The sequence below is a fragment of the Nanorana parkeri genome, unplaced genomic scaffold, assembly GCF_000935625.1.
Source record: "Nanorana parkeri isolate BGI_ZX_2015 unplaced genomic scaffold, ASM93562v1 scaffold703, whole genome shotgun sequence".
Taxonomy (NCBI): Eukaryota; Metazoa; Chordata; class Amphibia; order Anura; family Dicroglossidae; genus Nanorana; species Nanorana parkeri.
The window spans coordinates 480,635-505,503 of record NW_017306971.1 but is presented as its reverse complement, the minus strand read 5'-3'; the positions used below and the strand labels follow the sequence as shown (position 1 = coordinate 505,503).

At 37.2% G+C, this 24,869-nt stretch overlaps 1 protein-coding gene across 1 annotated transcript in view; it reads right to left on the bottom strand.

Annotated features, from left to right (window-relative positions):
- LOC108792938 (glutamate receptor ionotropic, kainate 2) overlaps positions 1–24,869 on the bottom strand; it is a 542,451-nt gene that overhangs the window by 82,241 nt on the left and 435,341 nt on the right. The window contains exon 13 of the mRNA XM_018563830.1: positions 23,740–23,858. Coding sequence (XP_018419332.1) covers positions 23,740–23,858 — 119 coding nt within the window. The remainder of the gene's footprint in view (positions 1–23,739; positions 23,859–24,869) is intronic.

Below are 24,869 nucleotides of genomic sequence, written 5' to 3'. Positions count from 1 at the left end.
AGCAATCATTTTAGGGCCATCAATCACTGATAACACTAAACTGATGAGCGGTAAAAGCTTTTAATGCGTCGCCTATGGCCAATTTTGGGTAATTTAGTTTTTTTGAGGTTTCGCGCGCGTGCGCAATTTTAAGGCTTGACATGTTTAGTGTCTCTTTACCCGACTAGACCCCGTCTTTTATATTTTACCAAAAAATTGGGAAATTATAAATGTTTTAGAATTTAATATAGGGGAAACTGTTTTTTTTTTTTAAAAATCTGTAATTTTTCCTTCATATATAAAAAAATAAAAACCCCAGTGGTGAATAAATACCACCAAAAGAAAGCTCTATGTGTCCCCAAAAAAGGGTATAAAATTCATTTCAGTACAGCGCTGCATGATGGAATAAATGTCAGTCAAAGTACCTCAGCGCTGAATACTGAAAAATGGCCTGGATGGGAAGGGGGTTTAACACCGCGGATGTCAACTGGTTAACTTTGTAATTTTTCTTTTTTTTAAACATTTTTTGAAATCGTTTTTAAACGTTTTTTTTCAGTTGTTTACACTTTTTCTATTCTGCTTGGTGCCTCAGATGTAGCAAGCAGCACAGCCAAGCCAAATGCCGCTTAGCCTCATTCAGCTATTCACTCACTGCCGTTGGGCCCCTACGAGAATAGGGGCGGATGCCAGTGAGTGAACTGCCAGAGCATCAGCTCAGCTGATCCAGATGTTGGATTGGTTGAGTTGAATGGCTTCTGCACTTCAGCTCAGCTGGACATACAGAGCATGTTCGGCTGACCGCAGGCAGCCTAAGGCAACCGATGTTCGGCTGATTTTAGCCGATGTATGGCTGAAATCAGCTGTATTTAGCTGAAGTGAATTGCCAAATGATGTTCAGCTCAATTAACTTCAGCTCGGTTATTCACTTGGCTGCCTTTGGCAGCTTTGTGGATAACCCCCTTAGTATGCCAAAACCTTGACCTGTTTTTTTATTTATTTTTTAACTTTTCTTTGGTTTTACCTTTTCCATTTTTTCAACAAGCTCACAGTGTGAAATTCAATCATAATAAGCATTTTCAGTACATGAAAGTAGCTTGTCAAGTCTGAAGGTAAAGTTTGAGTTCAGTTTTAAATATGAACACTGGGCAGATATGAAATGCACACATTAATGCAACTCTGTAATCATGCATACATAATTATATCAGCATGTAGATCAGAGCTCAGAAAGGGGAAGGACAAGCTGCACAAGGAGCAAGTGTGCCCTAGGTGGGGGTATAATGCACTGGGTAGGATATACATAAAGCATCAGTACATTTATATAAATTGCTCTAGTATAGCCTTGTTCTTGCTTTTTATAAAATACAAAGTTAAAGACTAAAGTGTTATGTGAAGCTAATTACTTTAAGTCCACAAGAGTGGATTGTGAAAAAACAGAAGGGCAGTCAACTATACTGTTTTTTCACAATACATTACATACATCAAATTAGACAAATGCATTTGGAACCCTAACGTGATATTTGTACTGATTCCAAATATTTAATTTGATGTGTGTAATTTTAAATGTGCATTAGAGTGCATCAACCATTAAAAGACATTAAATATGTTACAAGAAATTCCAACAAAATTGTTGGTAAAGTCTTAATGTAAAGCTTTCACTTTTCCCATTCAGAGCAAAGTAACAAATTATTTCTACAACACATCTCCTGTAATACTAATATATTTATTTCTCTTATTCACCAACTGGAGCCCTTTAAATATATTTCTCAATAGCCAAAAATTATATAAATCCACTTTATATGAAACAAATGCCTTTTACGTCTAGAGATTACATTGTAAACGTAGAGGTGACATTGTCACTCTGCTGCACATAATCTATACATAATCTGTTGGAGGGACACAACAGGCCCAACTACTACAGACTTCCTGCAGGGAACTACAGGAGGAGGTGGATACAAGATCATTCACCCTGCACAAGGAAAGGGAGCAGTAGTGACTGGTCTTTTTTGCAGGAAGCTTCTGCAAAGGAAACATTTCACACTGGAACACTACATAAATCTGGAAGAAACACACAAAGCACAGACTCAAGTATGAAAACATGACAAACATGAAAACAGACAATATTTGCTATTATAATATTTGCAATAATATCTCTATATTATTCTGTTCAATCCCATGCTAGAGTGTAATTATGAAAGATAACAGATATGCCTAAAGGCAGTATGCTAAATGAAACAGTATTGTGAATAATATGCTGATGTTTTTTGGCAATGATAAGAAATCAGAACTTTTTTACAGATAAACTAGGGAAATCTAAGTACATGATAGTGAAAAGAAAACATAATTATAAAGTAATTACTGTGGAGAGCATAACTTCATTTGTTACCTGGGTACTATAATAGATCGGCCAGATCCTTCGGCAGCTTTGTGAATAGACCCCAATGTGTCACAGGAAACAAAAAAACACTGCTGAAGAGTTATTATTCACTAAAAAGAGTTATAAGATCAAGGACTTTTTTCCAGAAAAAGAGATTGCTCTAGAAACTAGCATATAGTAAAGTCAGATACAGGAACAACAATCATTAAATGCACATTGTCTGGAAAGCTGAACGCACTGGAGAAACTGATAGAAAATACAGTTATAAAAACGTGTATATTTTACAGCAATCTAAAACTCAGATTTATAGAACTTCTCAAATCTACTGCTACATATGTAGAGAACAATTAAGAACTACAAAAATCATAGGTGGGCAGACTAAAAAAATTACAAAGAAAGATTTTACGGAGGATTTTTTGGAGAAAGATCAATAAAAAGCAAGTACAAATAAAGAATTATCCAATGACAAGGAATCTCTAACCAATTATTAATTAATAATAACAACTTTACAAAGCCAATATCCCATATGGCTTGGCCATGTTGTAGGAATGGGAGAAAAAATTGTGAAAAAGAATGTTGAGGGTAGCTCAGGATTAATAGAACAAATTTATACCAATGAAGAGATGTGTTGATGATTATGAATGAGCTCACAGTTTGGTCAAAACAATTAATCAGACAGAACTTTTCTTGTTTGGGCATTTTTACAAATTAACATCATATATGATTGCAGTATTTCTACCACTATTATATATGACAGCTTCCTGCTGTCAATGGTTGCTAAGGAAGCGATGGGTGCCTGGGCATCCTTACCAATCACTAATGTCACCCAGCCCATTCACTTACATGGTAGGGAATCCTTAGCCACATAAGTGAAGGGACAGACGATGAGTGCTAAGATGGCTGCTAAGACACTGTTGGCTACATATCTGACAGCATCTTAGCATCTAGCAACCATTGATTTTAACAGTGGACAGAGCTTAATATGGAACTCTGAGAGACTAGTTCCCCATCAGGTCTGCCCTTCTTGTGATTAACAGTGGGCAGTGAGCAGATTCCATAGCAGATTCCATAGCAAACAGAAAGCCTGCTAAAGGCTGTTGAATCTGCTGTCAATCAGTAGTTTGCATGGGTATGGTATGCCCTGTAATGATTCAGGAGGTGGAGGCAGTGTATGTTCATTCACCTGTCCTGTTGCTCAGATAATGGTCTTAACATCTATAGCAGGCCTTCATCTAGCATAAGGATCTGGTATAGATGAAGGAAATGCCCAGTAACCGGTATTTCTTCCTTAATCTGTTAATGTCAGTTTTACTGTAGTAGGTTGTATATATTGCGCAGATGCACCACATCACAGTCATGTGGTGTATACACAAGCATGTTATTTAGAGCTGTTGTGCCTTTTTTATGTTGCCCTTTAAGCATTATTAAAATCACTTCACTTTTTTAAATTTGTTTGCTTTTGTTCATGTCCTCCAGGCTATTGCCCAGACCCCCATACACTTTGCCAGTCCCATTTCTATTAGACTAGAACATGTTAATTAATGATTTGGCTACCAATTACTTCAGTGAAGTGTGGATTCAGCACCAAAACCAAACCCAGATATGTTCATCACTGTTGATAATGCAGAAAAGAACCTTATAGAACCCGCACACAGAAAATGGAGATAAAACCAATAGAGTGGAATGAACTGGACCCTTGAGGTGTGTATTTAAGAGTTAACAAAAGAAAGGGATTAAATTAACCTGATATAATATTGTGGTTAACATATTTAATCCTATGCCTAATATCATGGTCAGCCTCAGCCATTTGAACCAAGGTGTGCACCAAAACAAAAACATTTAATCTATAGTAATCTAACAAGAAGAAACCGTGAAGGAAAAAGACTAAGACAAAATAAAAAAGAGCATATTTGACATGTTTTTACTGATTTACTGTACTGGCCACAATTATACAACACACTTATGACAAAGCAGAATGAATCAATAGGATATGGATCTCTATGGATTTAACATGGTTTCCAGCCATGTGCATCCCAGCTACTTAGCTAATGTATATTAGCTAAGTAGCTATACAGTATATTGTGTATTATTGAAAGGCGAATCTGCTTCAGTTTAATTTAATGGTGGGTTTGGTCAATGCCTCAAAAAGTTTGCAATTTGCCAACATCAGTGCACCCCCATAGAAGTCAATAGCAGGCAAATCCTCAAAATGAATCCTCTCAATTTTTAAGGCTAATAGGCAAAAGTTGGCTTGTCAAACAAAAGACATGAGCAGCTGGGCACTGCCAGAAGGGACATGTACCAATGCAAAAAAAAAAAAAAATACTATTCAGTGCAAAGCTACTCTTTTAGTAAGGCTTAAAGGGCAACATAAAAAAACAATTCCTTTAACCACTTGAAGCCCGGGGTGTTAAACCCCCTTCCTGTCCAGGCCATTTTCCAGTATTCAGCGCTGGGGTGCTTTGACTGACATTTATTCAGTCATGCAATGCTGTACTGAAATAAATTATATATAATTTTTTGGGGACACATAGAGCTTTCCTTTGGTGCTATTTTACTGTTTTTTTTACTATATTAAGGAAATATTACCAAAAAGTTTGAAAAAAAAAACTGTTTCCTCTATATTAAGTTATAAAACATTTATTATTACTAATTTTTTTGATAAAATATTAAAGATGGGGTCGGGTAAATAGACACCAACCATGCCAAGCCTTAAAATTGCACGCACACGCGAAACCGCTAAAAACGACAGTGCCCAAAATTGCCCGGAGGTGACAATTTAAAAGCTTTACTGCTCATCAGCTTAGTATTATCAGTGACTGATGGCCCTTAAATTATTGCTCGCACTCCGACATTCATGGTGATATGTAAAATGTGCAGCGCAATTGTCGTTTTACCTCATTGGCGTACCCAACGCATATTTAATTTATATGTGCATATACGTGGGGGGCTTAAAAAATTTTTTTAACACTTAATGTTATTGCTATCACATAGGGGCTAACAATCCCCCTATGTGATAGCACAGGCACACTGACAGGTGTTTATGGAGACATTAGAGACCCCCAAAGAAGCTGATGAAGCACAGATCTGCTATACCAGCTTCATCTCTGGCTATGGTAGCCAGAGAAATGACAGCTGAATGCGAAAGTGATGTAATACACACTACTTCTGCATTTAGAGATCTGAAAGGAGGTCAGCAAGTGGAACAATGCTGATCTCCCTCCGATCTTCTTGCTTAGAGCCGTCGAGCCGGTTACAGCGTTGGAGAGGGGTTGGCGCTGAAGAAGGGGGGCGTACACTGCTGGGCTCATACAAATGATCGGAAAGCTATAGAGCCGTATAGCTATAGAGCCGAAGTTATAGTATATGTATTATTTACAACGGGCGGTCGGCAAGTAGTTAAACAACAAATCTGCCAGCACAGTACAGACAGGGTTAATTAGAGTAAACATAACTTTCCACGGCCCCCTTTTTAACTTTACATAGCGGATGCTAGGTAGGATTTTTAAAACACTTAAAAATGTAAGCAGCAAAGTATAATGTTTTTAAGTTATGCAATGTAATGGGAACAAATAAGAAACAAAAATAGGTGTTATCCCAATTTGGCTGCAGAAGTGGAACTACACTTTGGGCTGGCTGTCAGTATGCCCCCCTTTCCAAGCTTTGGATATGGTTTGCTTCACAGTCGTAAGAATAAAAAGCATCAATTTGAATTGCGTCTTGTGAATATTTGGGGGTTTCAAGTTTAGTTTAGAGCACAGTGAGCTTGCAAGAGTAAAGGTGCATCCAGCAGTGTGTTCAGCAGCAGAAGCCTGTGGTCCAGAACTCCTGGATGTGAATGTGGAAAGGAAGTCCCTGCATGAGCACATCCTCTGAGACATACTGGGGAGTAACCAGGCATCTATTGAGCTATCCTAACTGGTGTGTTAGAGCTTTATTATTGGTTTCAAAAGATTATGCAGTTTGTGATGAAGATTTGGTGGTTTCCCATATTTAAGGCCAAACATGGTCATCCAACTCCATGTATAAATTTGTGCTGTTTTTGAACATATGATGGTTGTTGCTATATGGGTTGGCATTGGGTCTCCTATATTTACATTTTTTGAATTTGGGTGTCAGCATGTTTCTGAACATGTCGTCCCACTGTCAAGGTAAATCTTTCCTTCCCGGGTTTGATTAGGTTAACATTAAAGATTTGGTAGTGCTCTATCTTTGTGGGCTGGTAGACTTTATAGTTAACTCTTACTACACATTCCACTATCTCAAAATGTCTCTACCATTTTGCTGGGAACTTGATCTAAACAGTTGGCACCAATATAGGAAGTTGAAACTCTCTGACCCTGACAGGTTTCAGAGCTCCTTCATAACCTTAGATATAAATGGGGGTCCCTTGATCAGTCAGAATTTTGGACAGGAGACCGGTTCTCTTGAACATTTTAAACAACTCCTGAGATAACCTTAGATAAGATCGCTTAAAGGGACCACTTCCGGCTATTAGGTGGCATAACTTAGGACTGCTAAAATATATTGGTGTTCCCCAGCTGACTTAAATACGTGTCCACCAGGTCAATGTCTATGCAGTCAATGGGTACCTTGATAGTCAAAATAAGTACCAGCTAACTAAAAAATGGGGTATCAGGACCATTATTTGATAGGTTTAGAGGACTCATAGAAAAACAAGGAAAGAAGCGCTACAACCCTAGGATTCTTATTGTTTAACCGTTTGGATAGGCATAAATGTAAACTCACTTTTGGAAGGACGAGATGCTGTTGTGCCGTTGAAAGGTGAAGACTATTTGTCAGCATGGAACACACGGCGGGATCTGTAGCTGGTCTGTGTGACTGTAAGCACCGGGCTTCGCGGTTCTTATTAAGTCCCTTCGTGTTAGCGGGGTGATGAGTGTGGCTGAAGTGCTCGTTGGAACGAGGTAGACTGTGCGTGTGACCGTGACGCTCTCCGTCAGGTACAATGAGAGATCAGCTGGCCAGGCTGTCACTCGTCGGCGCATTCCAGCTAACACGAAGGGACTTAATAAGAACCGTGTTTATTATTCCACCCAAAACAGACAAAGTAAAGAGACATGCACAAAGACAGAGAGGGAACAAAGAGAATATAGGGAAGCCCCACATGGCCCAACAGTACAAAAAAGGTCAGTAATTCAATGCCATAGGCATTTCAGAGATAGTCCATTGGTGATAAGCTGCAGGAGAGCAAACAGTTTTGTTATAGGGCTAAAAATGTGTCAGTATCCATGTACAAAAGTAGGTAAGGTAGCTAAGTAAGGTTGACGATGAAGGTGAGCCGTCAACTCTTCAAAGTGCATTATAGAGCACAATTCAGCAATCCACTTTTGGGGAAGCGGCTCTTGTCCCCATCGGCACAACGACAAGGTGCTTTTCCCGGGGGGACCCTGGAAAAGCACCTTCACAGTGCCGAGGGCATATGGCCTGGTTTGGCAGGCCGTTTGCTCGTCTTCCTCCCTTTCCGGCACTTCCAGGCCTTTGCTCGGATCACGGGTTTGGTTGGGAATTTTAGGGGGTACACCACATTTTTTTCACATTTTTAAACTTTTTTTTAAACTTGGCGTCCCTTCTAACTTTGCTACCAGACCTAAAGGGTGTAGAATGGTTTGGGAGGGGACCCTACGCTGGTTTATTTTTCTCTTTTCTTTAATCTTTTATTATCTCCTTTTTATATATATTTTAAATATTTTTATCACTTTTTTTGTTTTGTTTAATTTTTTTTATTCTGCTCGCTAACTCTTTGGCGGCATTCAGCTATTCACTCACTGCCATTTGGCACCTATGAGAATAGGGGCGAATGGTAGCGAGTGAACTGCCTGATGTTTCGCTTGCTACATATAATGTATATATTGTATGGTACAGTATAATATGTTGACTCTCAAACCTTGTAAATATCCATATACAAAGAGAAAAATTGTCAAACATCTGTGGACCCACTCACTGGAAGAGCAGCACTCACTAGAAAATGCTGCTGATAATAATAGGATTTTTGTACTGTCCCTAAAAAACCCGTTGTTGGAGTCCATTGAGGGACACAGGATTTCTTAGAATTATTAGACTGTCAGTTATACTGCTGCCCACAGGAGATATGGTCATTGGCAATAAAAAAAGTCAGTAATCAGCATAGGATAACCCCACCCACAACCATCATACCTCAGTTATGTAGCAATGCAGTACTGGGAGCATGAAAGAAACACTGAGGCAATGGACCTGTATCCCTCAATATACTCCAAGAAAGGGATTTTACATGAGTACAAAAATCCTATTTTCTTTATCATTCATTGAAGGACATAGGAATTCTTAGAATTCTTAGACGGTCTGGATATCCAAAATCAGTCCAACAGAGGGGTGGGCAACACAGCAAGAAAGGCTAACAGGCCCAAGAAAAGACAGCAGAAAACTGGGGACTGCCTACAGTTCAAAAAGTTGCATGAAAGAACTAATGCCCAAAGCTGGCATCAGATGAGGCCTGAATATCCACCTGGTAAAACATAAGAAAGAATAAAAGATCAGGTGGTTGCTTTGCAGACTGGTAAAGGTTGCATAATGCCAAAATGAGTTAGAAGCACTCACAGATCTAGTAGAGTCTGCTTTTTAGAATAGGGTGGAACCTGATCCTTAAGACCATACGTTTGGATAGTGGTCTGCCTGAGTCACCTAGAGATGGTGAACAAAAAAGCTGGCATTCCCTTACTGGGTCCATTTAGAAGACAAAAGGAATCAGTCCTTCTGAAAATGAAGAGTCTGAGAGATAGATATCACCTCCCGAACCACATCCAGACAATGAAGGGTAATTTCTTTTTGGTGAACAGTGGGATGAGAAAACAATATTCTGGTTAACGTAAAACGCAAGAAATACATATGCAAGAAGGAAGTCCTGGGTCTCAACACCACCTTGTCCTCATACAAAACAAAAAGGGGTACCTTGCAGATAAAGACTGCTAAATCCAGCATTTGCCTTATAGAGTTGGTGGCTACAAGAAACGCCATTTTGTGGTTCAGAATAGAACGTCTCAGATGGGTTCACACAATGATCTTTAAAGTCCAGAGAGAACCAGATTCACATCCCATGGAGTAGCAGGGTGAAATACATGGGAGACTCCCTGAACTAAGGTCTGACTCCAATATTGAGAGACCAACAGTCTCTGAAACAAGATAGTCCTTGCAGAAGTGCTTCAAAGTGCTGAGACCTAAACACTGGTCCAGACAGAGCTGCTGCAAGGAGATAATTTGTCCCACATAGAAACTCCTAGGGTGGCAGCCCTGAGATTTGCAGCAAGTCAAGTATACCTTATGTGTCTGGAGATAAACTTTAAAAGAAGTAATTTTACTAGCATCTTAGGAAACCCACATTCATAGATGCCCCTTACTCAAAAAGAAAACCAAGGCTTTAACAGCCATGCTCTTAAACCCAGTGGTCATGAAGTAGGATGGTAAAATGGGACAGGAGATCCTTGCGATCTGACACCCAGCCCACAGATCGTCTGCCAAAAGTATTACCAGGACAGCCTACCACATCCACCTGGGCCAGTCCAGTACAACGAGGATCACCAAAATGCACTCTCAAACCTGAAAAACAGATGAGGAAGAACATTCAGAGGATAGAAAGTATAGATTACGGCAAATTAATCCCATAGAGTCAATGGAGCATCCACTGCTTCTCCTAGGGTCTTCTCCACTGTCTTGCTACAGTGAAACATATGAGTTATCCATGAAGAAATTATGTTTTCACCATTATCTTTATGCTAAGGCTGTGTTGACCAGTACCAAAAAATGTAAAAAAGCAAGACTGGCTAATGTAGTTACTATGCCGATGAAGTTGAAGATGACTGATGAGTACGAATGAGTTGATTTTTTGAGAATCATATGTGAAATTTTGTGAACTTGAACTTAGCAGTGAATTCTATTGGAGTCTATGGGAGGGACAAATCCTGTTCGCATAGTCTGGCAATTTTTAGGGCTAATTTGCAAACTACTGTCAAAAGAGTCACAGGAAGCTGGGGGACATGTACCAATGCCCTCCATTAAAAATACCGTACAGCGGTGAGAGGGTCCCTTTTATGTGATTTCAAGAGTGCCCCCCCCCCACCATTCCGACTTACTTCAGCTTTTTATCGAGTTGTAATTGGCCTGCTTTTAACAGTGGATAGAAATTGGCCAGAGATTTGCTAAGTCTGTCCCTGTTACTGCTAAAACAAAACTATTCTGCTGCTGGACAATTTCTTTTAAACTCTCATCACAAATTTAGAGACCACAGATGATACCACAGTGTACATTTGGCCAGTGGCAGAACAGTTTTAATGAACAAGACTAGGCCAAAATAAAATAGAGACACGGGGTGATTTACTAACCTAAACACACGCACGCACCAGGTGCGTGTGATTTTTACACAGCAAAGCGTATTTATCAACCAAAAAGTCTCTATAAGCATGTTTCCACTAATGCCATATATGGAAAAATCATGCACATGATGCATATATAATGCTGCTTCACAGTTTAGACAAAAATGGTTAGCTCATGCATTTACATTCCTGCATTCATCAACGCAAGCAACACAATGTAGAGCTAATTTACACAACATCACCTTGCAATTCAGGGCAGGGCTTTGCACAACACACCTGCTGGGTGTGTACACACTACAAAGGTGTTTAGATTCCACCCATAGATCATGCTGGGAGGGAACACACTACAGAGGTGTATACATGTTCGTGGTGTGTTTATAAGGTTAGTAAATCAACCCCACAGGGTTGATTTACTGAAGGCAAATAGTTTTTTCACTTCGCAAGGGAATTTTCACTTTGCAGGGGAATCTTTCCTCTACCTTAGTGAATGAGGTGAAGATCTTCTGACTTCCATCACCCAATCATGTGCAAGCAAAAATACTGTTTTTTATTTTCCTTTCTTGCGATTGGGTATTCTTTGCAAAGTGACATTTCGCCTCATTCATTAAGCTAATGGAAACTTTCTCTGCAAAGTGCAACTTCCCTTGCAAAGTGAACAGCCTATTTGCCCTTTGGAGTTCATGGAGGGATTTTACTACAAAAATTAAGAGACAGCAGATGATACAGCAGTGAAAAACTGACCAACAGCCAGACAGTTTTAGAAAGACTAGGTCCAAATGTACTACAAGCACAGAGAACAAGCAGGTGTTTTACTACAAGGATCAAGAGACTGCAGATGATACAGCAGTGTAAAATTGGCCAGCAACAGGACAGGTTTAATGAAAAAGACTAGCCAAAATGTACTAGAGACACATGATAAAGGCAGGTGTTTTACTACAAGAATTAAGAGACTTTAGATGATAAAGAAGAGGAAAACTGGCCAGCAGAGGACAGTTTTAATTGTTAAATGTATACCTAACTTTTATTTTTACTATGGGGATAGGGGAAGGGGTAGGGTGAAAGTAAGCAATATAATATATGGTTGTTTCGGTGCATAATGTCCATACATTTTTTTTAAAGGAAAGTCTTGCAGAAAATCAGAAGCAGTTTTCTATTTGTAGGACAGAGGTAAGTTGCTACTGCCCTCAAATCAGCCACAAACTTAAATTAGAGATAAAAAACCCCTTTATAATAAGAACAGAAAAAAAGAAGGCAGAAGAGCGGGTGACTGCCCAAAGTGCTAACAATCAGAATTAAAGCACACGTTTGTTATGCATTTTGGTAAAAACATTGTCCAGTTTCTCTGATTTCAAACATACATTTGTTGGGGAAACTAACAAGATTCTCTGACAACACATGGTAACTGTGAATTTGGACTTCGTCCCTACCAGTGAAACTGGTGAGTGAACCAAGCAAAGTTTAGCTCACTGGACATTAGCTGAACTCTTTAAACAATCCCCTAAACTTAAACATAGTGATGAACCCTATTGAAATCTTTTGGAGCTGAATCTTTTAACTTTTTTTCTGGCCTTTTTCAAGACCTTTGTTAAAAAAAGTTTTGGATTTTTTTTGTGAATAAATAAAAAGGGATACTAGGTACTCCTTACTCATTCACAAAGGGAGTAGGTCAGAATATCTGGATGCCCCCTTATTCTACAGGGAGCTTCCATAAAAAAGTAAAAACTTCTAGCTGCAGCAGCCAAAGGTTTGGGTAGGTAAACTAACCAAACCTGTCTAGATTGTTTGGCCATTCTCAGAACAGCAAACAGGTCAGGTTTGGATTGCCCTCGTGCTTGACTCTGAGATCATCCCTACTAGTGAGTTTTTTGTTTTTTTTTATATGGCAACAAAGCAGTTAAGTACAATAACCTCTGGTTCTGAGAACTAGCAATGTCAGGCACAAAGTTAAATCATGGAGGAACTTCTCAAATGTCATTATAGGTGGATTTTTTGAACTATTAGGTACATTTAAGGAAAATTGGAAAAAGGAAAGGAAAGGAAAAATGATATCTCTATCTTCTATCTTTTTATTTCTTTCTATTTCTATGTTCTATCTAAGGTTAAGGAAAATGATATTGTTACCTGTGTTTTGAAAGTACCTAGCAATATAGCAGTCATCTATGCTGTGCATGCATGAGTGCTTATGTTTACCATATAAGCCTATGCACATGACGTGGGTGTCTAATCACCTGGCAGGAACATTGGTCAATATGTTTATGTTAACTTAAACCAGTCACAAACATGAAGGATTCAATTACAAATTTGATGATAGAATGAAAAAAAAACATGTTTAAAAATGCAGTAGCATTTAGGGCTAAGCAAAATTGAGAGATTTCCTAAAATGTTGTGAAAAATCTGGAGATTTCAGCAAGATTTCACCATATTGGTGAAATACATTGGACACAGTGGAAAGGTGCAATTCAGGTTTTTTGGGGATTACAAAAACTCCTCTCAAACCACTCTGATTTTGTTCTTATGCCTTAAAATGGTTCCTCGTTAACCTCAAAATGTTACATATTTTTTTCACAGAAAGAAAAAGACAGACAAAAGAAAAAAAGAAATGAAAGAGACAGGGCACACAATGTTCAAACATATACACACAAAAAAAGAACAAAACAATATAAAGCATACTAAAGAAAATCAATTAAAATACCCTAAATACCTTTACCCCCCTAAAACCCCTCTAAATGAAAGGGGGGGGGAAGCAAATTTCACTTAGGTATCTCACTGTGCAAAACTTTGTTTGCACCTCAACAAAATTTCAAGGCAAAATCAATTTTGCTAAAATCTGCTTTCTGATCCCTATGAAAGTTATAGGCAGTTAAGGTTACATGCAAGTCATTAATATTCTGTGAAAGTCAACCTTCACTTCATTATCAAGCCTCTCTATTGTTTAGTGAGGTCCAGAGAGAGGCTTAAGAGACAGTAGAGGAAGGGATTAATGTCATATTATTTGCATATACCTTTACTTTCCTATATTTCTGGATCTATGGATCATTTTGACATACTGTTTTTATTGATGGCAACTTTTGTCTTCCACATGAAGCCTTTCATCATATTTTCAGATGGAATTGTCTGGCTTTTGACAGGTTTACTTTGCAGAAACAAGCTAAAACACCCATGTATATGAAACTTAAAGATTTAAAGGCTGTCTACACTGAATGACAACCCCACAGTAGGAAACAATTCAATGTTCTGCTTGCATGGTAAGTGTGGTTAATAAAACAAAATGAAGTACACCTACCTAGTCTCTGAAAAATACTTGTTTGCCAAATCAATACACATATACTTAACATCCAGATGCACTTAGATAAGTATTTTCTATTGCAGTTACATACATTCCAGCTATGCTTCTTCTAAGCACAAGTACCCATCAATCTATCTTCCTAATTAGACCTGCTATTTGGGGACCTACATTAATCTATGTAATTAAGTTTCTCATTCAATTTCAAAAGTTTACTGTCTTTAAGTAACAGTGCTCCTACATGTTTTTAAGTAATTTTCTATCTGGCACAGAGAACTTACTATAACTAGGTAAATATATTATATTATCAAAAATTGTTTGATTTAAAAATTGTCAATCTTTTTATTTTACCTTTACAGTTGCAGATTGGGCCCCATAGAGATTATGTGCTATTAGTAATAATGTTAAAAAAACTAACAGGCAAGTGTAAAAATGTTAAACCACACTCCAGAATAATAAAGAAGGTGGACTTTTTAGTGCAATATCATAGAAATCAGTGAAAGCAATACAACCTCCAGAATTTCTCAATTGTACATGGACCCAGATTATCAAAATGATATAAATACCAGCACAAAGCAATATGACCAATTGTTATCAAATACTTTCAGTGGATCAAACAAGAGTGATAACATACATTCCTGAAATTACCAAATAACTTACAAAAAATTGCAATTTAAATTTTGAGTAGCTGACTGAAAGGCATATTAAAGGAACATCAGTTGCCTATGTATCAGTAGTTGAGATAATATTGGGTTCTATTTTAAAAGAAAATGTAATAGGAATGTATCAGTTTTTGTAAAAAAAAGTCACACATTATATCCATGAAGGTTTTTAATATGTGGAAAATGATATATCCTGATACCTAAGTTGTCTTTGGCAGGGTGAATGTAACATTCATTTGGTGAATCCTATTTTTTCCAATGCTATCAAATTGAATGTAATTGGAATGGGTTAATTATTAAGAGTTATATGGATTTCTCTGTTAAATATAAGCTGTACAGGATGCAACATACTCTGAGAACATTTAATCATAAGAGAAAATAGCCTAAGAACATCCGATCAGAAAATAAACTTCCCCGAGCACATTTAATCAGAAGAGACATTACTTTAAGAACATTTGATGTTGGCTCATTCACATAGAATGAATGTGCATGCAGTTTTGATAGGTGAATAGCTATGTAATTTTTTAAAATATAGACCCATTTGGTTCACTGAATATTACAAAAATTGAAATGTATTGAATTGGACAGGATACTGGGGCATGTGCATTCAAAAATATCACTCCCATCCTATAACATTCACCCTCCTGCTTCTCCTAACTTCTGGGAATATTACACCTGGCCCTCTGCTACCTAACTTTCATGTACACACCGGGCACCCTCCTTCCTCTGGCAGCAGACTTAGTCCACACACTCTAATTTCTCTTACCCTGCTTCCATGGATCAGCCACCTTTTTCCATGTGCCTTCTGGAATGCTGGCTTGGTCTGTAACAAACTCACATTTGTCCATGATCTTTTTACGTCAACTTCTTTGACCTACTTGTCAATGCTGAAGCATGACCTCAAGAGTATGACTCTGCCCCTTCTGCTGTCCTCTTCTATGGTTACCTTCACTGGACTTACCCAGACCAGTGGATGAAAAATGGTTGAGTCAGAATCTACAGTCAGTTAGCCCCAACAAAGTACTTTTCAAGTTCTTCCTGTACCTACCCCTCTATCCCTCTTTTCTTTTTTCCAGCTGTGATTTATTGGCATCCTGGACCAGTATATTGCTTTTTTCTATGACTTACCTAGCTACCCAATTGTCTTTTTCTTCTGAAATACCTACTATCACTCTTGGTGACTTTAACATCCCTGTTAATGCTAACATCCTGGAACAAGTCGAGGTGAGGCGTCTGATTCAAATATTCAGAAGATCGGTCAGAATGTGATAAAGCACAATGTGGTTGCAAAAAATATGCATACTTACAGTCCAATGAGTGTGACAATCAAGATAGCATACAAGTCCAAACATTTTTAATAATAGAATGGGTTCATTGATGAAAACACAGAACAGCCAAAGCATTTCAAGGGCTCAATAACCCCCCCCCTTCTTCAGAACCTAAACATATTAGGTAGTATTATGGACTAAAAATGACACAAATCACCAAGGATTAATTGCTTGCTGTGTAGGGTATCACCAACACATTTTCTGATTAACTGATGTTGGCCTTGCAGCCTTCCAACCTCTCCACTCCTTTTCCTGTCCCTGACCACATCCTTACATCCTCCTATCCTTTCAACTAGCAAATAGTTAAAAACCTAGAAATCTTTGCCACTTCAACCTTTCTTTTCTCTATTATGCTACTGACTACTACAACCCTCATCCTGCACTGACCTTGACACTTCTGTCTACAACAGTGTCATCCTCCCTGAACATACTTGTCCCCTCACAACACACAGAATTAGACCCTGAATGCTACAACCCTAGCAAACAAGGTGCTCTTGAGTGAGTGGGCATAAAACTAGCCCCATGCTAGCCAAAAAGATCCATTTTATCACTCTCATTGACACACTCTCATCCAGTCCTCATCAGCTCTTTTCCACATTTAACTCTTTATTTGCCAATATTTGTCCGAATTTCAATTCGGAACAAAACAAATCGCACATTTCTATTACTAACTGCTAAAACCAATGGCTACTACTCAATACTCTTACTATAGACCTTTCTGCTACCTGCAACAAAGTTAACCACTCACTCATCCTCGAAAACCTCCACCCCCTTGGCATCCAAGATTCTGATCTTTCCTGGTTCTCCTCCTACCTATAAGAGATTCTTCATTTTCACCTAAAACTCTACCTCTCCCTCTTTTCTGTCGGTCCTTTTATCTTTTTTTTTCCTTAGACCCCGTCTATTCTCTATCCATACCTCCTCCCTTGGCAAGTTGACATAGCTTCCAATATCATCTACATACTGATGACACACAAATCTATCTCTCTACTCCTCAGCTCGCCCCTTCAGTCTCCTTGCACTCATTTAGTGATATATCAGTATGGATATCATACTATTGACTCAATGGGGTTGATTTACTAACCTTATAAACACACCACGAACATGTATACACCTCTGTAGTGTGTTCCCTCCCAGCATGATCTATGGGTGGAATCTAAACACCTTTGTAGTGTGTACACACCCAGCAGGTGTGTTGTGCAAAGCCCTGCCCTGAATTGCAAGGTGATGTTGTGTAAATTAGCTCTACATTGTGTTGCTTGCGTTGATGAATGCAGGAATGTAAATGCATGAGCTAACCATTTTTGTCTAAACTGTGAAGCAGCATTATATATGCATCATGTGCATGATTTTTCCATATATGGCATTAGTGGAAACATGCTTATAGAGACTTTTTGGTTGATAAATACGCTTTGCTGTGTAAAAATCACACGCACCTGGTGCGTGCGTGTGTTTAGGTTAGTAAATCACCCCCAATGTTTCAAAAACTGAGCTTGTGATATTTCCCTCCCTTCTGTGCCCCCTGTACAAATCTATACCTCTGACATGGAAACAAGGTCAAGTGACTTGCCATGCACACAAGAACTGGTCTGCAGAAAAATGGCAGTGACTGGACTGATGAGTCCAAACGTGAAATATTTGGCTGTTCCCAGAAGGCCTGTAGTGAAGCATGGTGAATTTTCCTTTCAGTTTGGTAAAACGCTTCTGCACATGGAGTTGGTAATTTGGAGGCATGTGCATTCAGATTCAGACAAACCTGCAAATCAATAAAATTAAGTTGCTTCAGTGGTTTGTCCGAATCTGAAATAATTAATGTTTTATATGCACGAATATACAAAAACTATATTCGGGCTTCTATAAATTAATTTGGAGAACATGAGGTGGCAATAGTGGCTGCTGGCACATTCTGTGCTAGAAAAGCAGGAGGAATAACATATCAGGCATATTCCATTGTTGGCCATTTTTTAGTTTTATAAAATAGAGAAAAAGATTTTTGATGCATTTGAAAAAAGTTAAGATGGCTCACAAATACTTCCTTGATTTAATAAAAAAGGAATAATTTGGTAAAGAAATCACCTTCATTTTAGCATTATAATACAATCCACTTTTTCACTGATTTAAAATGTAATCTTTTTGCCAAGGACGCTTATTATTCAGGGAAAATGCATCACTTTGTATTACAGTCTTCATTTCTATCTGTAATTAGCTTAGTGTAGGCATTATCAGAACTCAGTGTGAATTTTGTTAAGTAATGTTAATGTCTTGAGTGAAGTAGCAATTGTTATTTGGTTAAATATGGACAGTCATAAAAAATGTATAATCTGCAAGCTTGTGCCATTTTCATTTAGCACTTTAGCATTCAGAAATGAACATATTTATTCTTTTAAGCTAAGAGCATTGTGCAAAGTGCAGTAGCTAAAAGTGGCCAACCAAAAAGCTTGCTTGACTATGCCAATTGTATTAGCAGCATCCCTTTACTTTTATTTTTTGTAAAAAATAGCAGGCAGGGAAATGTCACTCGTTGGGAATGTTTTCTTCTCCTTTGTAAATATCTCTTTATCTCTTTTTTGTTGTTGTACATTCTATGCATCGTATGGCAGATCCACTTTGCAGGCAGGTTAGGGCACCCCCCAAGAATGTTATTTAGCCACTTGCTTTATGGAGTAATTTCTTAATTTTTACACACACATAAAATAAAAAACAGCTTAAATCCCCGCAAACAATTATATATTTTCTGAAAGCAGAGGCCCTGTAGAATAAAAAAAAACTTTAGCTGCAATTTTTTGTCACCCAATATTTTTAGGATAAAATACGCTAAAATGAAATTTAGTGTACACAAACAGAATATAATACCCATTTTTATAAAAAAAAACTGCAGTATCTAAAATTGGCCATTAGCCATCAGTTTAGTGTAACATTAAGTCAATGGCCCTAGAATAATTGCTCTCACTTCGACATTCAAATTGATAAGTAACGTGAGTGGCGCAATTGTCATTTTTGCACCTAGGTGCACCCAATGCATTTTTATGTGCATGTATGTGGGTTGGATTAAAAAAAATATTTTTTCTTAATTGTTTTTATAAGTGACTATTTTTAAAAAAAATTAACACTTAACTTTATTGCTATCACATAGGGGGCTAACAATGTGAAAGCAAAGATATAGTGGCAGGTCCACTTTATGGAGGCATCAGGGGTCTGTTAGACATCTAATGTCACCTTTAGACCCCAAAGAAGCTGATGAAACACAGATCATGCTTCATCAGCTTCCTATCTGGTCACTGAAGTGGGAGAAATACAGGTTGAAACCAGAAGTGAAGAAATACATGTCATTTCCGGTTTCAGTGATTGGAGGGGATATCAGCTGCTGGAATTGTGCTGATCTCCCTTTGATTGAGGCACACACACCTGACACCTGTTTCTGTGCCTGCACAGGGGACATCAGAGCTATTCTATCAGGGTAGAGGGGGTACACACTCCCCAGCTACATAAAAGCAATTGGGGGCTGCTTTATAGCTGCCCAAACCCTTGTATGTGACAGCCATTGCCGGAGGTACCAAGAGTTATACCAAGAGGGCCTGCAGCAGCTGTGGTCTTGGTATAACCACTTCAGGATTATGCTGTGTATATATGTATTGCAGTCCTTAAGTGGTTAAAAGAGTTTAGCATTTTTAATGTTGTCTTTTAGGTAATATTAAAAGAGCTGATCCCTGCTAAATGAAAATTTTTGAAAACATATTTTGCATTCATTCATGTCCCCCATAGCAGTGCCCAGCTACCCATGCACTTTGTTGGATTTTGGGGGGTCTCTATGCCATTTTTTACAAAACAAATTTAGCAGAGAAATGTAATTTACCGGGGTAAAAATGTATTTTGTAAATGTCAATTTTTGCTTTAGTACATCCTATGGGTACACCAATTCACAGCTTTAGGACATCCCTAAACAATTTATTTAAAGGAATTTTGCCTTTTTAATGTATTTTTTTTAAAGAGCTGCTCCAAGCTGAACAGTATTTTTTTTAGACAATATTTTGCATTGTCCCCCAGGGAAATGCCCAGCTCTCCATGCCCTTTGCTTGACAATTCTTATCAATCAAATTATTTTATGACTATGTTGACTGCAATATGGTTCTGATTAACATTCAAAATTCAGTCCAGTTCAGCCAATGTCACATGAACCAAAGCCAGGTGCATTGGCTCATCAATATTTGTGACTTATCATACAGCTTGACTGTGTTTTACATTGTATGCTAAATATATTGTTGTAGTTTATTCTGTCTAGTATTATTTGTGTCATTGTGTTGGTTGCATAAAGTGACCCTGTCAGCACAGGGTCACTTGTATAGAATTACATACAGTACCTCCTAAAAGAAGAGGCACTATACTTACCTTTCCAGTAATCCATTTGTTAACATGCCACCTCTTCACTGTTCACCAGCTGTTTCGGGTATTTGACCAGTCAGACAGGTTAAAACCTGTATGGCCCACCGCATGCTGTGATTCCTCTTGTATGTGTATCAATGAATACAAGGGGTTGCCTGATTAGATGAGGAATGGACTGCGACATCACAGCCCCTTGTCCAATCAGAGAATGTCTTCATTGATAAAAATACTAGGCCTTCTCTGAATGGCTGCTGTACCAAGCGAGTGACCTCCTGTATTTTCCGAACAGAGCAGGGAAGTCTTTCAGCTCAGTGCCATTTCAGGACCCAGAAGATTGCTGTAAAACACTGTAGTAGCTCATGCAACTACAGTGATTTATAGAATCCTCATGGACTGCTCAGGTATGACATATGCATATTTACAAGCTGGAGTAATGTAAGTATACATAAAAAGTTATACCTGATGCTCAGCTTTAACAATCCCCATTTTAGCATACATAGCATGTATATGTAGCATCCTTTCATACCAGACCCACCTTACTATTTCAATATTTTTTCTTATTGTTGATGTTACTGGAGCTTAAGATTGATTACTTTAATAAGTGCTAGTTATTTTAAATAAAAGCTTTGTGATTGCTGACATCAGGGAATAATGTAAGTTTAGTGACTTAATGCAGACACAGTTCAATGTTTGAGGTTGGAATAGCTATGGCTCTTATAGTAAGCATTTTGCAACTGCAATTTTGCTTCCAAGGCAATAAGACCACTATATTAGGGGAATCAAAAGATGACTGAATTGTCACTAAAACCTTTGACCGGGTCCCCTGATAATGCCATTGGTGTAATCCAGGGATCTAAAACTGGCGTTGGTGAGATATGCCTTTGATTATGTAAAATTTCTGTTACGGCTCCTTGGAGGGTAGCAGAAAATAATAGTACCTAGTCACTGTTACATACATAGAAGTGCCCTGCCTCATTCAATCAGTAATATAGACATGCCAGAGGTATTTTTTTTAACTAATGGTATTACCATATTAAAGTGTTTATAACTGTAACACTTTTCCTTAGTTTTGGATACATTGGATAAGGGTTAGAACCTTTGTTAATTGTTTTCCTGTTTGTAGTTCCGGTGTGGGCATTTACTCCATTTGTTTATTCTGCTTATCATTATCACTTAGATAGAAAGTGGTGGGGAAATCCAAAATGTGCAAGAGGTGAGAATAAATCATTCCAAGGGGACAAATGTTCCATTGACAGCTGTCTATGGTGGAAATTCCCTTCCTTTTTGGAAGATCCCCTCTCATTTCCTTTTGTGCCTTCAGGACATGAAGTAAAAGGAGATATCCCCAATAGCGCAAGGGTTTAAACCTTTGCCCGCTTTATCCAAAACGAAAAACAGTTTGGGCTTTACATACAGTACACATTATATTGTAATTATTAATGACTGTTAGACTTTATATTTTAAGTATAGGTTCATTTTAAGGAGTCATTTTTTAAGGCTAGCTTACGTGTTCAGTCAAAAGAATGGATTGCTGTTAGGGACAGTTTGCCACCAAAGAGTTTAACATCATACACAGAATTGAAAGTTTGAAGTTTAAAACTACTGTTGATACCAAGAAATAATGCATCCAACATGATAATCTCTGTGTCATCTCAGTGTGGCAGTCAGTGCTCTGACAGTGTCACATATGAAGTATAATTTGTGAAAAGATTCTTTTGACGGCATAGCAGGCATGAAAACAATGGTAAGAAAACTGTCATGTAGTTCGACTTTAAAAGAATATTAACCATGCAAGTAAATTTAATTAGCCGTATTAAATATAAAATATGCAATACTAAGTATACAAAATTAATAATAACCATTTACAAAATGGTTATTATTGAAGGCAAGACAATGAAATGAGATGCGTGAAAGGATTTTTAGAGGATCAAAATGTTGGATAAACTTTAAAAGTCATATATTCTTTTCTTCTTTGTCAAAAAAGCGGCAATATGTTTTTATCTTGCAAAATACTTTGGTGCTGCACCAGATAAAAAAAAGCACCAACTAAATAAAAACAATGATAATCATCTGAAAAGTGCTAATAAACCTTACGCATCCTAAATTTATGTTTGTAAATATGCAGTCTGAAATGTCTGCTTAGCTTACCATCATTATTTTTTAAAATCAATATTTATTAGACCCAAAAATTATTTTGTTAGGCATATATGCTAAGTAAAATTAAATTTAGATGGTCCATTGTCCTCCAATACTTTAAGATGTGCACCTGCATTTTTTACAATATTTTTTTTTTTTTTTGCTGAAATTATATCTCAAAGACATGTATTAAATTGCTTTCAAAGAAACAGTACATCATATTAGTAATTTAATTTTACTATTTCATAACTGTCTGACATACAATCCTACAAACCACCTTTACATTTTTGCTACAGCAATGCAAGCACAATGCATAATGAATTGTACTTAGGGAATAACAAATGTTAGTGCTGACCCCTATTGTTGGTATACGTATACATCTTTATGACATATGTATCATCTACTGAATATTTTTTCTTCCATTTATTCATTTTAGAAATAATTAGAATAAAAGAAAAGAAGAAAAAATATAAATAAGCACATTACCTAACTTAAGTTTTTGTGTGTGTGTGTGTGTGTGTGTGTGTCACTAAACTTTATATACATTAAATATAAACATTTTATAACATGTATAGTTATAACATGATTTATTTATAGACCAGCATAATAGCCCTAGTATATTACAGTGTGCAAAATATTTGTGTTTTGATTACATTAATTGTCCACCCTTGGATAAGATATGGCAGGGTACATTATATATAGTAACAACTTTAATGGTACTACATTTTCATTACAACATTGTGTTCTCTATTTTTAGGTTTGAAGTATTTTTGCAGGAAACAATTTCCTCTAATTTTATTTTTAAAAATGTGTTAGTGCTTATTTATTAATTTCTTCTATTTCAAATAATTTAACTTTGCCATTAGTATAGCAAATTATGTTGTTTATGAATTCAACATAAAAAAACAGGTTAGAAATATTAAATGATGTTAGATTGTGAGGATGTTACAAGCCATACTCTGCATTTGTTAATGGATTTTTTAGTAATGAATTGTTCCTACATTCGATTAGAATCAAATGTCATGGTAATGTTTGTAAGATCAGGTTCTTAAAATAATTTACTGAGTGGGATTAGATGATGCCCACAATTTGATGCACCAATATGAATGTCAAGCTGAATATTGCTACATGCACAGAGGCACCCATGCAAGCATCTTGTACCAGTGTTAGATCTACCCCAGCAAATAGTGGGACATGGTGCCCATGTGATAAAATAGGCTGAATCGTATACCTTGCTGCATGAGAGCTCCAACGCCAAACCAGAAACTATTTAGCAAGGTGAAATTGTTTTCCACAACATCTGAGTCAGGATTGCAAGGGTGTGGGTTATACCATTCATATGGGCTAAACCTGTGGCAAGTGAAGGAGAAAAGAATACTTTAAAGCAGCAGGAAGAATAGATATCCACCAACATTCACTGAAAAAGAACAGAAAACAAGGAGTTATATCACAATTTAAACAGTATTCTAAAGATAGTTAGTAGTAAGTATACACAATGAAAGCATTCATTTTGTAAAGACGTATGTGAATTTGGTATTTTTTTTAGATTTGTATATGATTTTATGCTTACATGTGGGTTGATTACAATTAAAAACTAGAAACTATGATATATTTGCATATGTTTACTGTAAAGAGAAGTCATAAGAAATCTTAAAAAATGACTCACCAAATATGAATTATATGCTTTAGTTATACGGATAAACAAATATAATAGAACATGTAACAGATGATATGGTCTAAGATGTAAAAGGTATGATGTAATCATTCCATTTGTCCACATTTTAATAAAATAAACACATACTATATGGACTCAATTAAAGTGCATATGTATAAATCAGTTTATGTGACAAACACTTACAGGTAAATCATCCAGTGGGTTTTATTACAGGGAATAATAATAATAATAATTAACCACCATTAAATGTTTGGGGAAAGTCACATCCAAGGATTTAATAAATATGCTAATAAATGCTGTAGACTTGTTAAATATTAACAAGATGATTTACTTATGCAGCCTAATTTCTGTGTTTGACTCCAAACAACCAAACACCAAGCTGGTTTTTTTTTTCTTTCTCTCAACTTATGTAGAAATTTGGATCACACTTGGTCAGCTGGCCTGATAAAGACAACATTGGGTTGATGTTTATTGGAAAAAATCAACACAACTATAGAAGTCTTAAATAATTTACATTTGGTTCAATATTGCTCGTAATTGATCCAAAATTTGATCATAAAGGTAAGGGTGGATAACAATCACACATTTCTGCTCAACATCCCTACCTGCTAAAATGACATGAGTATCACACTGAGATTGGTCATAGATTGAATAACTTTTCATGTGCTCAATAAAGATATGATGAC